The 19,100-nt window shown below is 31.6% G+C and overlaps 1 protein-coding gene across 18 annotated transcripts; it reads right to left on the bottom strand.

The window, feature by feature from the left end:
• Positions 1-450: 450 nt before the first annotated feature.
• LOC107948462 (phosphatidylinositol 4-kinase alpha 2) lies at positions 451-5,859 on the bottom strand. Of its 18 annotated transcripts, none has more exons than XR_005912200.1 (6): positions 5,637-5,824; positions 3,676-3,837; positions 3,147-3,249; positions 3,002-3,070; positions 2,582-2,720; positions 451-763 (listed from the first exon to the last, which is right to left on the bottom strand). XR_005912200.1 is itself a non-coding variant. In XM_016883016.2 (5 exons), the coding sequence occupies exons 1-5, from the start codon at positions 5,675-5,677 to the stop codon at positions 2,688-2,690; spliced, it is 408 nt and encodes a 135-aa protein (XP_016738505.1). In that variant the 5' UTR covers positions 5,678-5,824; the 3' UTR covers positions 2,362-2,687. The 18 variants fall into 18 exon arrangements, 3 of the variants coding, with proteins under 3 accessions (XP_016738505.1, XP_016738504.1, XP_040947438.1); XR_005912201.1 differs by adding exons at positions 4,495-4,552; positions 5,108-5,307 and having other exon boundaries at positions 481-763; positions 2,582-3,236; XR_005912207.1 differs by lacking the exon at positions 451-763 and adding exons at positions 4,495-4,552; positions 5,108-5,307 and having other exon boundaries at positions 2,362-3,070; positions 3,147-3,236; positions 5,637-5,859.
• Positions 5,860-19,100: the final 13,241 nt, after the last annotated feature.

Here is a 19,100-nt window from a genome sequence, read left to right as displayed (position 1 = left end):
GTGGAGGAGGTTGAACATTCGGATTTGCACGAACAAATTCTGTATACCAATTATTCATCATATGAAGGAAGGCTTCCCGAGCCACATCCTGACTATGCGTCTCATGTCTACTTTCTTCAAGCGCGGTCCCTTCCGCGGGAACCGGCGCGTTACTCTCAACATCATCTGCTACACTTCGGTTAGGATCTATTTACTATATAAAACAAAATTTTAAATTGTCAGAAATTATCACACTATCACAATATATTTATGACATGTCTAGATAGACTTTTACACACATTATACTAATTCGAGAACCGGCTAATTATAGCTCTAGTACCACAAAAATGTAACACTCTTACCCGTATTCATCATCGAAACAAAGGAAGAAGTGTTATCAAACGATCTAAAATATATTTTTTTTTACAAAAATTTTGACATAATTCCATTTCATAAACATTCAATTCCTCCTGCAAATTCTCGAAACACAATTTCAAAAAACTTCAATATTTCAACCAAATACAATTATATGTTCAGACACAATTTATCTATCCACAACATTCTAATTACTTTGTTAATAGCTTAAGGAAACAATTTATCAATTAATATACACCAGCATTTTAAACCAAAATATTTTATACATATATATAAATTTATACCACATTACATTAAGTCATCTATACATGCCATTTTTTAAAGTATTGGTTGCAAAATACCGAAAAGATGATGATGATAGTGTGGATTATGTTCTGACCCCGTCCAATTCCCGAGCTGATTAATATCACTATAAAACAAGGGAAAAATAAAGAATAGTAAGCTTATAGCTTAGTAAGTATGTATGTAATTGATAAATAAATTTCTAGCATGATACTATATATAATATAATTTTTATCACACATAAATCTATTATCTATTCAATTTCCAGCAAACTATTTCTCTGCTTCACAGTCACTAAATTATTTTTATCCAGAGCTACGAAACTCCAAATTAAGATCCATAAATTTTCCCTAAAACTAGACTCATATAACTTCTTAGCATAAAATTTTCATAATTTTTGGTTCAGCCAATTAGTACAGTTTATTCTCTAAAGATTCCCCTATTTCACTGCTTGACACTTCTGACCTCTCTTCACTAAAAGTCAGTTATCTCTTAATACAGAGTTCAAATGATGTTCCCACTTATTTTTTTTGAAAATATATTCAATAAGAAATTTAAGAATGTAAATTTCAAAACATAATTATTTTTTTACAATTTTTAGTGATTTTCCAAATTCAGATTAGAGGATTTCGAAATTTTTCAGACCTTGTCTCACTAAAATTCCAATATCTCAAAATATATAACTCCTTTGGCAATTCTTTCTATTTTATGTGAAAATAGACTCATTAAACTTTAATTTCATGTATTATTCAACCACTAACTCAATTTCTAAAATATTTGGTGATTTTTCAAACTAACATCATTGTCACTGTCCAAATCTATTCTATTCCAACATTCCTCATTCACATAGCACTATAACCATTTATTTTATAACACAATACAAGACTTCATCACTTCAATCACTCTTTCGCAACTTATCACGTTCCAATCATATACTCATATCTCATTGAACATGCCGGTATAACAACAAAATTTGGGGTTTTTCACACAGTACTACCCATGTTACATTATCATTCGATACACGTAGTAGCACTACACCAAAATAGGCTTTTAGCGGCGCTTTTTTAGACCTGTATCGGTGCTTTTTAATGCCGCTAAAAGTATTTGTGGCGCTTTGAAAAGCGCAGGAAAAAACGCCGCTAAAGATCATAACCTTTAGTGGCGCTTTTACCACAAACGCCGCTAAAGCCATGACCTTTAGCGGCGTTTTTCCCACAAACGCCGCTAAAGAACATGAACTTTAACGGTGCTTTTCGCTGCTAAAGACCATGACCTTAACGCCGCTAAAGATTATGACCTTTAAAAACTATGACCTTTAGCGGCGCTTTCCCACTAACGCCGCTAAAGACCATGACCTTTAACGACACTTTTCCCACAAACGCCGTTAAAGACCATAATCTTTAGCCGCAATTTTATCACGCTTCTTGCAAAAACGCTGCTAAAAACATAACCTTGAAAAAATATATTTTAATCGAATAATATTTATTTTTATGATAAATATTTTATTTTATTTTTTAAATTTGAACTTTAAATATACTTTTAAGGATAAAAAATATTATTTAAATTAAATTTTCTATGAAAATTTTAACTTTAAAATCAAATATAAAAATTAATGAATTTAGTTTTATAATTTAAAATAATAAATTAATAACACAATTAAAATCCAAAAGTTAAAACTCAAGTTATGACTAGTTGAACAAGCCTATGATTATACACATTGCAAGGTAATAAAAAATATAATGCATTTTCTTAATCAAGTAAATCTTGGTAATAAAAGGTATAATACAATTTACATGACTCAATAATTTGCAGTTTAATAAAAGATATAATCAAGCAAATATGAAACCCAAATCCAGAATAAATGCCTATTTACATCTCTAACTGCCATGCATTACTTCTTTACATGACTCAACAATTTACAGTTTAATGGAATTGAAATTCTCACCCACTACACCACCTTTTTGTTTTTGGAATTGAATGTAACGCAAGGTGCTAGCAAGGAAAGCATCCGCCACACTATCAGGGTTTATGATGATAGCACCCCTTTCGCATCATCTTAAAATAAAATTATTGATCCCTAATGCCTGGAATCAACATAATAAATTAATGGAACATTGGTAACAGCCCAAGAATGTCACAAATAAAGCTATTTATTCTTGTAAGCACCTGTTCCATCAGAAACCTTGCACTCTCGTGAGCAACATTATTTATCTCAGTATGCCCTTTCCCAATTATCAATTAGAAAAATGGCATCTCTTGAAGTTCAATAAAATTTGTTATCATCTAAAATAATTTTCAGGGTTCAACTCACTATTTAACCAATGACTGTTATGCAGAGTTGGTTTAAGTCAAGACTCAAGATTACCTCAGCACATTGCAGGTACAACCTTAATGCAAGTTCAGGGGATGGAACAGCTGAAAGGGACTCAATGATCTGAAAGAAGGGCTATTAGAGTGTCTTTTGCATAAGGTGATATGTGCGTGTGTACAAGTTCAAGTAAAAAAGAAACCTGAGTGAAGAGCTGAAAAATTTTATTTGGTGTCATTGATGCTTCTTCTCCCACTATATCCCCTTCCTGACCTTGCAATTTCCTCAGCAACTGAACACAAGCACTACAATAAGTCTGAATTATATACGCTACCAATATAACCTGTGTTTATACATCTTTTTCTTCTAGCAACTTGTTTCAAAGAATCTGAGTTTGACTGCTATGTATGTATAAAACAAACCAGGTAGTTCTTAAGGAAAGGGGATAGGGGAATGAGGAGAAAGCATCTAATAAGAAAATAATGTTTATGCTTCAAAATCCAAGTGCCTGCATGTATGATCTTGTGGATTTTTACTAATAAGCATTTAATATGTCATCGTTGTATATATAAATAAGATGAGATGAAAGGTATGCAGATAAAATGAAAAAACTCAAACCACAAGCTGCAAGCATTTGACAAAGAAAAAACTCAAATGACTTGGACAATAAAGATAAAATGAAAGGTATGCAGATATGATAGAAGTATAAAATCGAGCAAAGAAGAAATCACCTTACAAAGTTGTCCCAGGTTTCACTTTTCATAACTCCCAATGGGTCTAGTAATTGAGTCATCTCATGGCTCAACTTGAAATGTGCACTCTCGAACCGCATATTTCCACCAGGTGATGTTTCCAAGATGAAACCAAAATCAATATGAACAAGCCTCCCGACACTGCATTGACATGCATATCACAGTGGTTGAGTTATATTAAAAATAAAGGTATAAAGTTTACCAAAAAATAAATGGCCACATAAAATTAACAATTTAAATGTATATGATTATATAAATAATAGATCTAGAAGAATATGTTAATTGTTCTCTTAAGATAATCTAAAAATTAGTATGATTTAAAATAATAAAAGCCAAATTAGAATTATGAAAAATATAATTAAAAAATCATGTGCATCAAACCGATTTAAAATCTAATTCATTCATATATGGCTATGTGTTCCAGTCACTAGTTCAATACTTGCGTCTTTTTTAACTATTCCTAAGTGATTACCTCTTCGCAGGTTCAGGTTTTCTAAAAGCAAATCAACTGACAACACAGGGTTTGGTACTATGGCTGGTTTGTTCCTAATTCACTCCAATATGTTTATGTGTTTATGACATTAGTGCAATAATTGTTCACAGTTGTTATTAACATAAGTATAATGATTCGTAAAAGATTAAGACCTAGTCGGTTTTTACAATCATCTATAATCATGTTTTGGAGTATAAATGATTTAATTTAACTATTCTACCGATCACTGGTTAAGGAACTAGCAGAGTCATACTTGTCAAAAAGAGGAATCAAGTAAAAGGAAAAAGAAAACTGAGCATAGCCACCTGCTTAAGCTTCTACTCTATTTCATAGAAAAGAGAAAGATTGCCAACATATGAATTTCTGCAAAGAACATAATACACGTATGTTAAGAGAAGTGATTTTTTTACATTTGCTTAAGCTTCTAGGAAATAAAGCTCGTACTAGTGTGTACCATATTAGTAAAAGATTTTAATATTTTTTATATATTTTTTAAATTTCCAATTAAAAAGAAAATACAATCAAAAGTTGGATATTAGTTAAAATCATATATATATATATAAGTAAACACATGATTAAATTTAACAATTGAGGGAAAACTACACATAAAAAAAGTAGACAAGATTTTATAAATTTACTTTTTAATATGAAAGGCTACATGCTAATAAGGAAAAAAAAATCATAAAAATATATCAAATTGGAAAGTAAAGACGGTTAACGAAGAGTTTAACGCAAAGGGTGCTCTGAAATTCCCTTCCAAATCTGGCTCGAAAAATTTATCAGCACGTAAACCATCCATTGCAATGATATGGTTTTACCAAGACGTAGCAATTAGTAATTACACTAAACATAAAAAAATGAGTAATCATTAAAAAACTTAGCCTTTTAGTATAAAGCTAAAATAAGTAAATAACTAACATGTAAACGGTATGGAGGATGACACCAAGTATAACCAGCCCTGTTTCTCTTCTTTTAACCCATTGTCGTCTCCTGGGTATGCTTGATTTGCCTAGCTTCGAATCTCGGTTACCCAAGATCCCATCTATATCCACCTTTTTTGTTACTTTGGTTTCTATGTTGTAACCTAAAATTACTTGGTCTCACCTCTCTATAAACTCCTGCAAGAAAAACTCAAAGTGAAAAAGAAATTGGGAGAGACGCAGTTTAGGGTTTGGATTTGGTTGAAAAAATGACAGCTTTTTAGTTATAAGGGGGGTTGTTTGCCTTAGATTTGGTACGGCGCCGTTTTGCTTTTCTTGAAATGGTGTCGGTTTTGATCACTGAGTTTACGAGCAGATTTCTTCCCAGAACTGCCCATTTCTTTTGCTAAGAACTAGTTTCTTGAGAATCCAAATTTCTCTTTCTCCTCCGTGTTAAAATCCATTTTCTGAATATTATTCGTTCAAACAAAAAATATTTGCAAAGATAGTCGAAAATGAATCTGTACCGTTTGAGGAGATGCAGATTGTGGTGGCGTGGGGTATCCATGAATCTGTACCCTTTGAGGAGATGCAGAGGGCTACCAATTTGGGGAAATTGGGGGGGGGAAAATAAAGGGAATCGGGGTAGGGTAGAAATGGTTTGGGAAAAATAAAATGGGGAAAAAAGAAGAGATTTCTGAGGATGGGGGGAATTGGTTTTGGGAAAAAGAAGGGGGAAAAATATATTTCATTTGAAATTTTGGGATAAAAAATATATTTGGTTTGAAAAAAAACGCCACTATTGCTCTTTTTTGTGGCGTTTTTGTTATTTCTTACATTTTACAGTGTTTTTTCAAAAACACCGCTACCGCTGTATTTTTTACAATTTTTATATTAAATTATTGTATCGTTCATATAAATTTTAAATAAATAATTTTTAAATTTTAAGTAATATTTAAAATAATTAGATAAAATTATAATTTTTAGTTTTTGTATTTCATTTTTATTTGTTATAATTTGGTTCTATCTAAAATAGATAGTTATTTATCCATATCAATCTATTACTTTTTTTATTAATTTTTTTATAATCTAATATTATCATTTATAAATCTCAAGTAAACCTTAAATCCTAAACCATTTAATATATATAAAGTTTATCTATTATCTCTTAAATAATTTAAACTATAATCATAATGTTAATATATTAAAATTAATATTATCTCTTTTACAATTATATAAGAAAATATTTAATATATAAATTAAAAAACATCAATTAATCTAAACCCTAAACCCTTAACCCCTATCTCTTAAACCTTAAATCATAAAACATAAACCCCTAACCCCACTTTTACAATTATATAAAAACTTAATTAATATATAAATTAAAAAATACTAATTAATCTAAACCTTAAACATTAATCTGACACCGAATCTTTAAACCCTAAATTATTAGCACTGAACCCTTAACCCTTAACCCCTAACCCCTAACTACAAAGCCCTAAATCTTATTTAATATATAACTTAAAAAACACTGATTAATCTAAACCCTAACCCTAAGCCCTAAGCCCTAAACCTTATTTAATATAAATTAAAACACACTAATTAATCTAAACCCTAAATCTATAACTCTTAATCTCTAACCTCTAACTCATAACCCCTAACCCCTAAATCACAACCCTTAAACTAGAATCTCTAATCCATAATCCCTAATTCCATAATATATAAACCTTAAAATTGTAACTCCTAAACCGGCCTTAAATCCTAAATTAACCATATACCTTAAACCATAAACCCTAAACTATAATGATAATTAATTAAATATTTTAAAATTAATACTATCGTATCTTTTATAATTATATATGAAATTATTTAATGTATAAATTAAAAATCAATCAGTCATGTACCCAAAAAATTTTAAAATTATTTTAAATAATAGTATTTTAATTTTTCCATTTTTAACAAATATTTTTCAAATTATTTCTAAGTTTCATTATTTCAAATTTATCCATTTTTAACAAATATTCAATTAAAAATAAATTGAATTTTAATAAATAAATAAATTAAATAGTAAATAGACAGATAAAATGTTTTTTCGACGCTTCCCTAAAAACGCCGCTAAAGCCCCAAGCATTAGCGGCGCTTCTCCAAAAAACGCCGCTAAATCCCTAAGCATTAGCGGCACTTCTTCAAAAACGCTGCTAAAGCCCTGAGCATTAGTGGCGCTTCTTCAAAAACGTCGCTAAATCCCTAAGCATTAGCGGCGCTTCTTCAAAAACGCTGCTAAAGCCCTAAGCATTAGCGGCGCTTCTTAAAAAACGCCGCTAAAGCCCCGAAAGTTCAAAAAACGATACTGTTGGGCTTAGGTTTTTGCGGCGTTTTTCCAAAAAACGCCGCTAATGCTCATTTTTAGCGGCGCTTTCCTGTAAGCGCCTTACAATAAGCGCCGCTAATGCTCGATTTTTAGCAGCGTTTTTTGTCCAAACGCCACTAAAAATGCCGCTAAAAGCCTGTTTTGGTGTAGTGTAGCCTTCACATAGTACTACATACGTGATCAAGTTTTACGGTTCACGTAGTAGCCTTCACATAGTACTACACATGTGACCAAAGCTTTTCAGTACACATAGTAGCCTTCACTTAGTACTACACATGTGACCATCATTTACCGATTCACGTAGTAACCTTCACACAGTACTACACATGTGACCAAAGCTTTTCGGTACACATTGTAGCCTTCAATTAGTACTACACATGTGACCATTATTTATCGATACACGTAGTAGCCTTCACATAGTACTACACACGTGTTCATCGATACCTTATTCAAATCTTTACCATTCCGACAGTTCCACAAAGATTCTTACTTTCCAATAATTTACAATTTCTCCATAGCCCATTATAATATCAATCTTTCCACTCAACTCCATAATCAATTTAATAATTCGATTTAAATCACTTCAACCATTACTTGCAGTTGGTATATCCATAAACCAAGCTGATTTTAAACAAATCAACTATCAATTTCAAATTTCTAACTTTAATATAACTATTTCATATCCAACCCTTTCGCATATATCGTCACGAAATATAACAAAAATAATTATAACAATGTACTAATTACATACAACTTACCTCGATACAAAATGTAAAGATTTTGGAATTTAATCCTCAATCTTCTATTTTCCCCGATTAAGGTTGACTTCTCGTCTTTCTTGATCTATAACAGAAAATTGAGCTTGTTTAACATTCACATTTATTAAAACAAGCTTCGACTCAACTTTTGTCAAAATTATTATTTTGTCCCTAAACTTTTGCATAATTACATTTTTGTCCCCAAGCTCGAAAATTAAATTTCACTCTTATTCTTATGTTTTACAACATGCTGAACACTTTTTCCTTCTATGGAAATATCAAATTCTTACTCTAACATGTACTTATGAACATTAAATATTTTTACCGATTACGTCGATTTACCCGTTTTCACTTAAAATCGCTTAGCAAAAGTTGTTTAACATAATTTCTAACTTCATATTCTACCATAAAATAGCAAAATAAACACATTTAACCTATGGGTATTTTTCCAAATATGAACCCTAACATGAATTAATGGTAGAATAAGCTAAACCGAGCTACAATGATCTCAAAAATGCGAAGAACATTAAAAACGGGGCTAGGATGCACTTACTATGAGTTTGAAAAAGCAAAGAAACCCTAGCTATGGTGTCCCTTAAAATTCGGCAGCAACTATGGAGAAGATGACACCATTTTTCCATCTTTTTCTCATTTTATTTCTTTTTATTACCAAATGACTAAAATGCCCTTACTTAAAAAAATCTATTTCACTAATTCTATTCCCATTTTTGTCCATCAATTAGCTAACGGTATAATTACCACATAATGACCTCCAATTTAAAGTTTCATAGCAATTAGACACCTCTAACATATAGAACCCAACTTTTGCACTTTTTACAATTTAGTCATTTTGACTAAATTGAGTGCCCAAACGTCGAAATTTTCGAACAAAATTTTCACAAAATTTTTCCATGAAATTTTAGACCATAAAAATATAATAATAATTATATTTTCCCTAGTCGGATTTGTGGTCTCGAAACCACTATTCTGACTAGGCCCAGAATCGGGCTGTTACAGTAAATGTCTGGGAATTAGATACTGAGAGAGTCCTCATTATTGTATCTGATTGAGTAATCCATCTTAGTAATCCACCAAGAAGGTGTATCTAGAGGTACGATGGTGTAAGAGTCCACCAAACCTGGGAATCCTCATGTTATGTATCAAGCTATGTGGAATTCTATTGGGTAATCAAAATCTTACATTCATTTGAGTAAGTATGTTTGTCTGGGTTAATTGGAAGATTTGGTGTGAATTGTGTTAGTGACCACCAGAGTCATTAGGAGAGATAATAAAATATTAGTACCTATAGGAATATTACCTTGAGGAATAAATTCAACTACTATTTTTAAAGGGGATAGTGAAATAGGATTCAGACTATGGGGCAAAGTTGTAATCCACCAGTTAGATGGATCGTCTATAGGGTGTTCAAGAGTAGAGGTAGGCGTATTGTTATTCACCAAGAATCAGAAATGTATTCTCCAAAATTTGAAAGGAGGTCCATAATTTTTATGTCGAGGAATCCAACATCATCATTTAAAGGTAAAACTAGTTGAGATTCACTAAGTTCCATTGAACTTATGAATGTTATTTTGAAATTCAGGTTTTTAACTTTTAACCAGTTCGCCAGAGGGGACCAAACCAAGAATACGTCAATGTGGATAACCGCAGAGCGATATTATGTATACAAAGGGACACTTATAGAAACATGTTTTTTTTTTCAAATGACAAATAGCAATACATGTTAGGAATATGTCGTTTTATCAAACATTTTATTGTAAGGTTTTATTCTACCTTTGAAAGTTTGTGACAAACGATAAATGTATTATTCAAACATATTATCTTAGAAAGGATTTTAAATAAATAAGAGACACATTCAGTATGATTTTTCACAGATTGAAAAAATTTAGCTAAGTATGTAAGTATGGTGACATCTTATATTCATATCCGGTAAATCAGATCGAGTATAGGGTGTTACAGTTAAAAATAAGTTTCTTAAGTTATCTGACCCAATCTCCTTAAAACAATGGATCCGATTGCTTGATCTGATTCGAGCCAATATTCAAGATATTCTATTTCACATGGATCAATTTTTAATGATGGACAAACATATATCCAAAATATCAATAAACATAGTATTTAAATTTTGTTTCAAATTATTGTTAACTCCAAATAGAACAAATTTATATGACTTGTGTTATGTGGTGTCAAGTATCATTTGCACTACTCACAAAACTTCCTTTAAATTTTATATATAACAATTAGTCGTAAGCAAAACTCGATTCAATTTGATGAAAAATAAATTTCGAGTTAATCGAATCGAGTTATTCAAGTTATTTAAATTAACTTGAATAAGTAATTCAAGTTTTGTATTGAACTTTACAATTCAAGTAACTCAAACAATTCGAATAATAGATTGGTATAAACACCCATTTGGTCCTTATCAATTTTGAAAATGAGTAATTTGGTCTCTCTATCAACAAAAATTACAAAAAAATTCAAAATAAATTTTAAAATTCAAAATAATTATAAAAATTCCAAAACTTATATTTTAAAAAAAAAATTATAAAAATTTTAAAAAATTCTAAATAATATATAATGAAAGTTAAAATTTTTCTAAAATAATAGTTTTTACGATCTAAATAAGTTAATTAATTATTCAAGTTTATCATACTAAAATATCTTCTTCTTCTTCTTTTTTGCTTTAAAAAAGTTTTTTTTGAAAAATCTCATTATAGGTTTTGATCATATATGCTCTTTTTGACATAATACCTATAACTACTCGTAGTCCCTCTCCAACCCATAAATAGGAAGATAATGTGCTTCAGGCATTCGAACCCACATCCTCCTGTATTGGCAATAATGTCATGCCAGTCGAGCTAAAGACTCAATAGACTATTTTCAAAAAAAAAATTCAAATAGTGGCGGAGCCAGAAAATTTTTTTGGGGGGCAAGAATTAAATTGTATGTTTTTACGATAGTAAAAATGCAATTTCACTATTTCAATAGTCTATATCTTTATAATTTTTAAAGGGTTAAATTAATTTTTTATTATTTTTGGGGGGACAAAGTACAATTTTACAATCATTAATTTAAAATTTTATAAATTATAAAGGGCCTAAATGAAAAATTTTCTATTTTAGGGGAGTCGAAGCCATTGTCAGCCCCCTGGCTCCGCCACTGTTTTCAAATATATATGGTTTTAAATTTATGCGCTCTAATATATAATTAATTATACTGTAACAAGATTTTAATTTGATATGTTTAATTTTTTTAATTTAACTTGAACAATTTCACTCGATTCGATTTGATCCGACTCAAATTTTAATTTACTCGACTCGATTTGAAATTTTTTTAAATTGAATTAAGATGATAAAATGGAATTCATCAACTCGAATAACTCAAAATTTTTTCTCTTGATTTAATCGAAGGCTCACTCTATTAACAATAACAAAACATATAAGTTAGAAAGTCTGTGTATGAATATAAATATTATTTTTAATTCGTTATGGTCTCTTCACTATTTTTCTTTATGAAATTAATCAATTAAACTAATTAACTTTACTTTGAAAAAACACATTCCAATAAATAAAGTCATTAACATCTAAATGAACTAAAAATCTTTTTCCTTTTTTAAAATCAAAATAACAACAGCAGTCACGATGATGATAAGGAAAATCGGGTATGACAAATGGCACATACGTAATAAAATACATGACCAAGGTTAATTACCACTAAATAACATCACGCGGCCTGACCAAAAGGGCAAAGGAAACGACAAAAAGGCTCATCAAGACAAAACCGGGATTGGAGTTTGGACTTTGAAAAAGTTGAAAGTCCATGTGTTTTATTAAATTATAAAGAGTAAATTCCACAAGTATTGTTTTTATTTTTGTCACTTAATTTTTTATTATTTTATTTATTCTAATTAAGATAATTATTTGAATTGATTATTATTATTAAAAATTTTATTAATACATTTATGAGTTATTGATGTGACACATAAATTAATTAAATATAGTCACATAACACTTTTTTTTTTACTTTTAACTAAAGCATAAATTTATATATTATTAATCCAAAATGCTTTTTTTCCTCTCTTTTTTATGTACTTTAAAAATGGAAAAAGAGTCAAAACCACTATTTTCTCAACAACGAATTTATGACAATTATCAACGATATCTGCGGCAATGGTGCTTCCTTCCTCATGGGCAAAAATGGAACAAATGAATCCAATAATAAAAAGTAAAAAAGAACTACGTAAGCCTCTAGTAGAGGTGACCATGGGCCAGGTGGCCCAGCCCTGCCCGGCGGTTCGTCTGAAATATAAGAGGATTAGGGTAAAAATATAGGCCTGAATATGAGTTTCGGCAAAAAACGAGGCCGGTTTAGAAAATAGGCTGGGCCTCGGGAAAATTTTTTTGGCCCGAGCCCGTCCAGCCCTAATATAATAAATATATTTTTTTAAAAATAAATTTCTCATTTTCCCTCCCCATTTCCCATTTCCCATTTCCCTAAGCCCGTAAAAATCCCTAAGCCCTTCCCTCTTTTTTTTATTTTTATTTTAAAATTTTTAATTTTATATATCAAATTTTAAAATTTAATTTTAATTATTAGTATTGTTAAATTTGTTGATATGATATTTCATGGGCAAAGGTTCTACTCTAAAATAAAAATAAAAATTCTTTTTTTAACTCTTTATAATTTATAAAATTTTAAAATAGTAATGGTAAAATTATACTTTGCCCCTCAAATGATAAAAAAAGTTAATTTAATCTTTTAAAAATTATAAAAATATAGGCTATTAAAATGGTAAAATCATTTTTTTTCTATCATAAAAAATGAACTGGGCCGGGCTGGGCTCGGGCTTAGTATTTTTTCCCCAGGCCGGGCCTGGACAAAATTTTAGGCCCATATTTTGGGCCGGGCCAGGCCGGACCCGGGCCTAGGAAGCGGGTTGAAATTTTTTCTAGGCCCAGTCCGGCCCATGATCACCTCTACTAGAGGCCCTAAAAAGTTGAGGGATCTCAACTAGGCCTCTCCAATCCAAGTCCCTCCACAATAGAGGTCATCATGGGTTGGGCTACCTGGCCCGGCCCGACGGCTTGTCCGAAAAATGGGAGGGTTCGAGTAAAAATATAGACCTAAAATATGGGTTTGGGCAAAAAAAGAGGCCTGTTTAGAAAACGGGTCGGGACTCGGGCAAAACTTTTTTGGCCTTGGCCCGGCTCGACTCGAATTATATATTAAATATACATTTTTTATTTTTAATCAAATATATATTTTAACGCATTTAATGGAATTCTAAACTCCTCTATTTTACTTTTAATTATTGGATCTATTGTTTTCGTTTTTGCCTGTGAGGAAGGAAGTGCCGCAACCGTAATTATTTTTTATAGTTTCCATAGATCCTTAAGTTTTAGTCAAAAGTAAAAAACAAGTGTCATGTGTTGCCATTCATTTGGCTAATGTAAAACTTAATAAACCAGGATCTATCATGTCATATAATCAAGAATAAATCAAGAAAAAAACTAGATGCGGAAGCATTCTTGAATCCATCGATTTCTTGAAATCTTTGGATCTTATGATTTTATCTTCCAAATTAGCACACAAGTAATTCAGAGAAGGAGGTTCTCTATTTTCTAAAGATGAGATATTAGAAAAGTTACGTATGCGTAATTTAGAGATCATAACCCTAATATATAAATTTTGCTTATCATCAATTACAAGAGTATCTACACATATTTGACCCATAGTTTGTTTATTAACTAAAGCCCAATAAAATTTAACCAAATTAAATCACTTTTAATTAGGACTAATATTTTATGATAGTAAATAATAACATGTAATTATGCTTATTATATATGTGATGTCCATATTTTTTCAACAATCTCCCACTTAGACCACATATATATGCTGATTAACTTATAATTACATGTCATTATATAACCTTATGAGCTCAAAACCTTACTGTCATATCCAAAAGGTATTCCAAACAATCTCATCCATTAATTATGTTAACATAGAAATAAGACAACTTTTGTTACATATATCGTAACTAAACTCATCCTTAATCACGTATATTAACACAATCAAACGACATAGATCAAGTATGGATGTGTAGCATGGAAATTGCATGCAATGTGGTCTAAACATGTCCATTTTCAATTGGTTTTCCTTAGTCTTAGTGAGATCAAATCTTACCAAAATCAGAGTGTGAATAAACCAAATAAAATTTATTTCTGTAGAAAATAACCTTAAGTTGAAATAACCAAAAAGTTGCCTATAACAGAAAAACATTTAAAATTAAAAACTCCCACTAAAACTGAATATCCTAGAATGACATTACACCCATATGAGCAGTGTGCTCTTATAAAACCTTAGGTGTAGTCCTTTAGTAAGCGAGTCCGCAATCATGGTGTTTGTCTCAATATGCTTTATAAGCACTTAACCACTCTGAACTTTTACTTAATAACTAGAAACTTATAACTATGTGCTTTGACTTTGATGCACTCATGTTGTTGTTGGAATAAAAGACTACTAATTATTGTCACCATTTGCAGCCTAGTAACAAAATTTTGCATCAATATTCCATTAAAATCGGAGTTTATATACCTAATGATCTCTAACTTATCAGACCTCCAATATGTGAGCATGTAATCTTTTTTTCTTTGAAGATACCTCATAACCCTCTTGGCTGCTATCTAATGGTCCATACCAGGGTTGCTTAAATGTTTTCCTAACATCCAACAGTGTACGCAATAATTGGACGCGTAGATACTTGAGCATACATTAGACTCCCAACAGTTGATGCATATGAAATCTTTTGCATTTCCTGAATTTCAAGGTTACTTTTAGGGCATTGAAAAATATTAAATTTGTCTCATTTAGCAACAAGGGTGTCACCTGGTCTACAACCTTGCATGCCAAACCTTTTGAGTACTTTATCGATATAGCTCTTTTGTGACAATCTAAGAGTACCTCAAGATCGGTCTTAATGCATCTGAATTCTTAAAACAAAATAGGCATCCCCAAGATCTTTCATCTCATAATGCTTAGATAAAAACCTCTTGGTTTCGTGTAATAATCCTATATCATTAGTGGCAAGCAAAATGTTATCGATATATAGAACCAAGAATATATACTTACTCCCACTAAATTTGTGATACACATAATCATCAACAATATTCATCTCAAAACTAAACGAGATAATTACTTTATGAAACATGTGGTACCATTTACGAGAAACTTGTTTGAATCTTTAGATTAATTTTATTAATTTGCAAACTATATTCTTTAGGTCTCCCGACTCAAGGTGTTCTGGTTGTACCATATAAATTGTTACTTCAATTTTGCCATTGAAAAATGCAGTCTTAACATCCATCTAATGTAACACAAGATCAAGATGAGCAACAAGAGCCATGATTGTCCTGAAATAGTCTTTCGATGAAATTGTAGATAAAGTCTTTATAAAATCAATGTCTTCTTTTTGAGCATATCCTTTAGTTACAAAATAAACCTTATACCTCTCCACATTACCATTTGCATCCCTCTAATTTTTAAATATCCATTAATAACCAATTGGTTTTGCATCTTTAGATAATAGGACAAGTTCCAAAACTTTATTGTCTTGCATAGATTTATACACTTATTGCATGACATCAATCCACTTTTGAGAATTAGAACTTTTCATGGCCTGACGAAGGTTGATTGGATCATCTTCCATCATTCTATTGTAGTCCTCATATTCTTGGAGAAATACAACATGATCATCTGAAATAGCATTTCTTCTCTCTCATGGACCTCTTTAATGACACTTGTTCTTGAGGTTATTGAGTTTGTTCTTCTGGAATAATTACCTCATATTGAATAGGGAGTTGTTCAACATTATCTTGTTGGGGTTCTAGATTCACTTTTTGATCAATGATAGGTATGAGAACCTGAACATCGTCAAAAGTGATAACAAGAACTGAGTTAGAATTCAATTCATGCTTAAAAGCAATGTCTTTAACCTTATTTCTCCTTCCAAACTCAACATTCTCAAAAAATGTTACAGTTCCTATCTAAAAGATATTCCTAATTGTGGGATCATAAAACTTATAGCCTTTAGATCGCTCAGGATAACTAATAAAGTAGCTGCTCATATTTTGGAGTCCAATTTCTTTTCATGTAGCCTACATTGCCTTGCCTTAGCTGGACATCCCCAAATGTGAAAGTGCTTTAGACTAGGCTTTCGACCTGTCCAAAGCTCATAAAGTGTGTTTGTAGCTACTTTAGTGGGCACTCTATTCAGAATGTAAACCATTGTCTTTAGAGGCAATGACTAAATTAGCACTTTCAGACTTATCATATTTCAACCTTTCTTTCTCTTACACACAATGCGAAATGAGCTTATATAAAGTCCATTTCTCTTTTTGACAGTTGCAACTAATTTTAAATTGATTAAATTATGTAGGAAGCGATACCAAAACCATAAGAACAAGCAATTTCTCAAAAAGCTCAATCTTAAGTGCCTTAAGTCTTGAAGCAACATGGAACATCTCTATAATGTACTCCCTCACGTTTCCTTAACACTTATACTTCACAGACATCAAAGAAGTCAAAAGTGATTTCATCACAACCTTATCATTTTTGGCAAAACATTTCTCAATTTCGTCAAGGAAATCGTTGGTCTAAGTAATATTTTCAAATTCTGTGCCCCGAAAGGCTTCTAGAATGTTGTGCTCATGATCACTAGACTCATACAGTTTGAATAATTCCACCTCTCAAAATCCCTTTTAGCATCAGCAGTGCTTGCCACAATGAGAGGTGTAGGTTGTTCTTCCCTTGGTGCAAGGCCTATGTCTATATAACCAAGAACTATAAGTATCTGCCTTTTCCATTCCTTGAAATTAGTCCTGTTAAGTATGAATATAAAATTTATATTAGCAGATATTGTGGCAGCAGAAGATAAACTACCTGAATATAGAATAAAACAGATAAAACAAGCTCACATCAATCTTTATAAGTAAACAACAAATTCAAAATAGTGGTTACACTACACCAAAACAGGCTTTTAGCGGCGCTTTTTTAGGCCTTCAAAGTGCCGCAAAAATCGCCGCTATTGACTGCGTCGCTAACATTTGCGGTGTTTTTTTGAAATAAACACTGCTATAGAACATGATCTTTAGCAGTGCTTCTCCCACAAACACCGCTATAGATTATGATCTTTAGCGGCACTTTTCCCACAAACGCCGCTATAGACCATGATCTTTAGCGGCGCTTTTCCCACAAACGCCGTTATAGGCCATGACCTTTAGCGGCACTTTTCCCACAAATGCCGCTATAGGCCATGACCTTTAGCGGCGCTTCTCCCACAAACGTCGCTATAGGCCATGACCTTTAGCGGCGGTTTTCCCACAAACGCCGCTATAGGCCATAACTTTTAGCGGCGTTTGGTATAAAAACGCCACTAATTTTGGCAGATTTGTAAAAGAAAATTTTTCTTATTTTTAGCCCTTCTGTAACAACAAATCAAAAGAAACCAAATCTAAACTAACCGAATAATATATAATATAAAATTAAACGAATAATATATAATATAAATATAAATAAATAAGATGTAATTTATATTATTCATACAAAAATATTAAAAGTTAAAATGATAAAAATATTTACACGATGTCTAAGACGGCAGAAGTTGCTACTGCTGAAACATCTTCATCATATTCTGAAGCTGTCGTTGGAGTTCGTCGTACTTTCTGCTCTGCTCTGCTTCCCTCGTTGTAGCCTCTGCTTCTCTCGATGCCGCATCTGCTTTAAGTTGTAGCTTGAACCTCTGCTTCTCTCACTGCAGCCTCTGCTTCCCTCGCTGCCGCCTCTGCCTTGGAGTTCTTCATATTTCCTTTGAACCTCAACTGTGGTCGCTTGCATCTGAGCCATCTGATCTTTTAACCTCTGAACTTCAGCTTGAGCCTGACTCCCCGAAGGCATGTATTGCTGCGAGCTGGATCCAAAATATTGATTTGGTTAACAAAAGATCCTTGAAATCGAACCCGACCATACCTTTCAAGACCCAAAACTTCAGTAATAATCTGGTTATCAATGTCTTCAAGACGAACAGAACTATCACTGGAAGCAATCGCTTCGTACTCCGCCTTTTTATTCTTTAGTTTTTCCTAATAAAAAAAATCACATAGTTAGGAATGCAATATATATTAAAAAAACAAAAGCAACATATAACTTAGCAATGTTTGCATTATAAGCAATGAATTAAACCATTAGAAAATAAACACTATAAATAATTAAAACAAGTCAAATTGTATTAAGCAAACGTACCATAATTTCTGCAGCTTCAAGAGTCATAGGAGATCCATCTTTTTTCCTATGTGTAATATCAAAAAGTTGAAGGCGTCCAACTTTTTGTCCGGACAACAGTTCCTACAATATAGTAGTAAAAATATTATTTAATAGAAAGTAATAAATATTTGGCAGTATTAAGAATTCAAAATACCTCGGCCTCAGCTACATAAGCAAAACTTTTCGACCCAGCTGTGTGAGTGAATTTCTGTTTCTGCCTACTGCTTTTTCCAAGTCATTCACGATCCTACATTATGAAAATATTAGTATGTAAATAGTAAATACTATAAACCAAAATAATTACAAGATTTTTGTAGTAACACATACCTCTCCTTTCTTCGAAATCCAAAATCTAACAACCTCTTCCCATTGGTACATCAGCATTCCCGGCGGGACATTTTGTAATTTCTCATCGAGGGTTGTTTTTTTCTTAAAATAATCTTTCTTTAAAGCACTTTTATTGTCTCTCCATCTTTTTCCCAATGCCTTCTTTACATAAGTATCCGAGACCTCTAGAGCAAACCACG

Source organism: Gossypium hirsutum, chromosome D04, assembly GCF_007990345.1.
Source record: "Gossypium hirsutum isolate 1008001.06 chromosome D04, Gossypium_hirsutum_v2.1, whole genome shotgun sequence".
In the NCBI taxonomy this organism is placed as follows: Eukaryota; Viridiplantae; Streptophyta; class Magnoliopsida; order Malvales; family Malvaceae; genus Gossypium; species Gossypium hirsutum.
Note: the sequence above shows the minus strand (reverse complement) of the source record. Positions and strands in the feature narration are given on the sequence as shown.

What these genes read in the sequence shown, in the direction of transcription:
- LOC107948462 (XM_016883015.2), bottom strand. Translation starts at nt 5,677, where the DNA reads ATGGATACCCCACGCCACCACAATCTGCATCTCCTCAAACG. An exon ending in AATCTGCATCTCCTCAAACG is followed by an intron (nt 3,838 to 5,636) that starts GTACAGATTCAT and finishes ATGTCAATGCAG; the next exon opens with TGTCGGGAGGCTTGTTCATA. An exon ending in TTTTTCAGCTCTTCACTCAG is followed by an intron (nt 3,071 to 3,146) that starts GTTTCTTTTTTA and finishes CCCTTCTTTCAG; the next exon opens with ATCATTGAGTCCCTTTCAGC.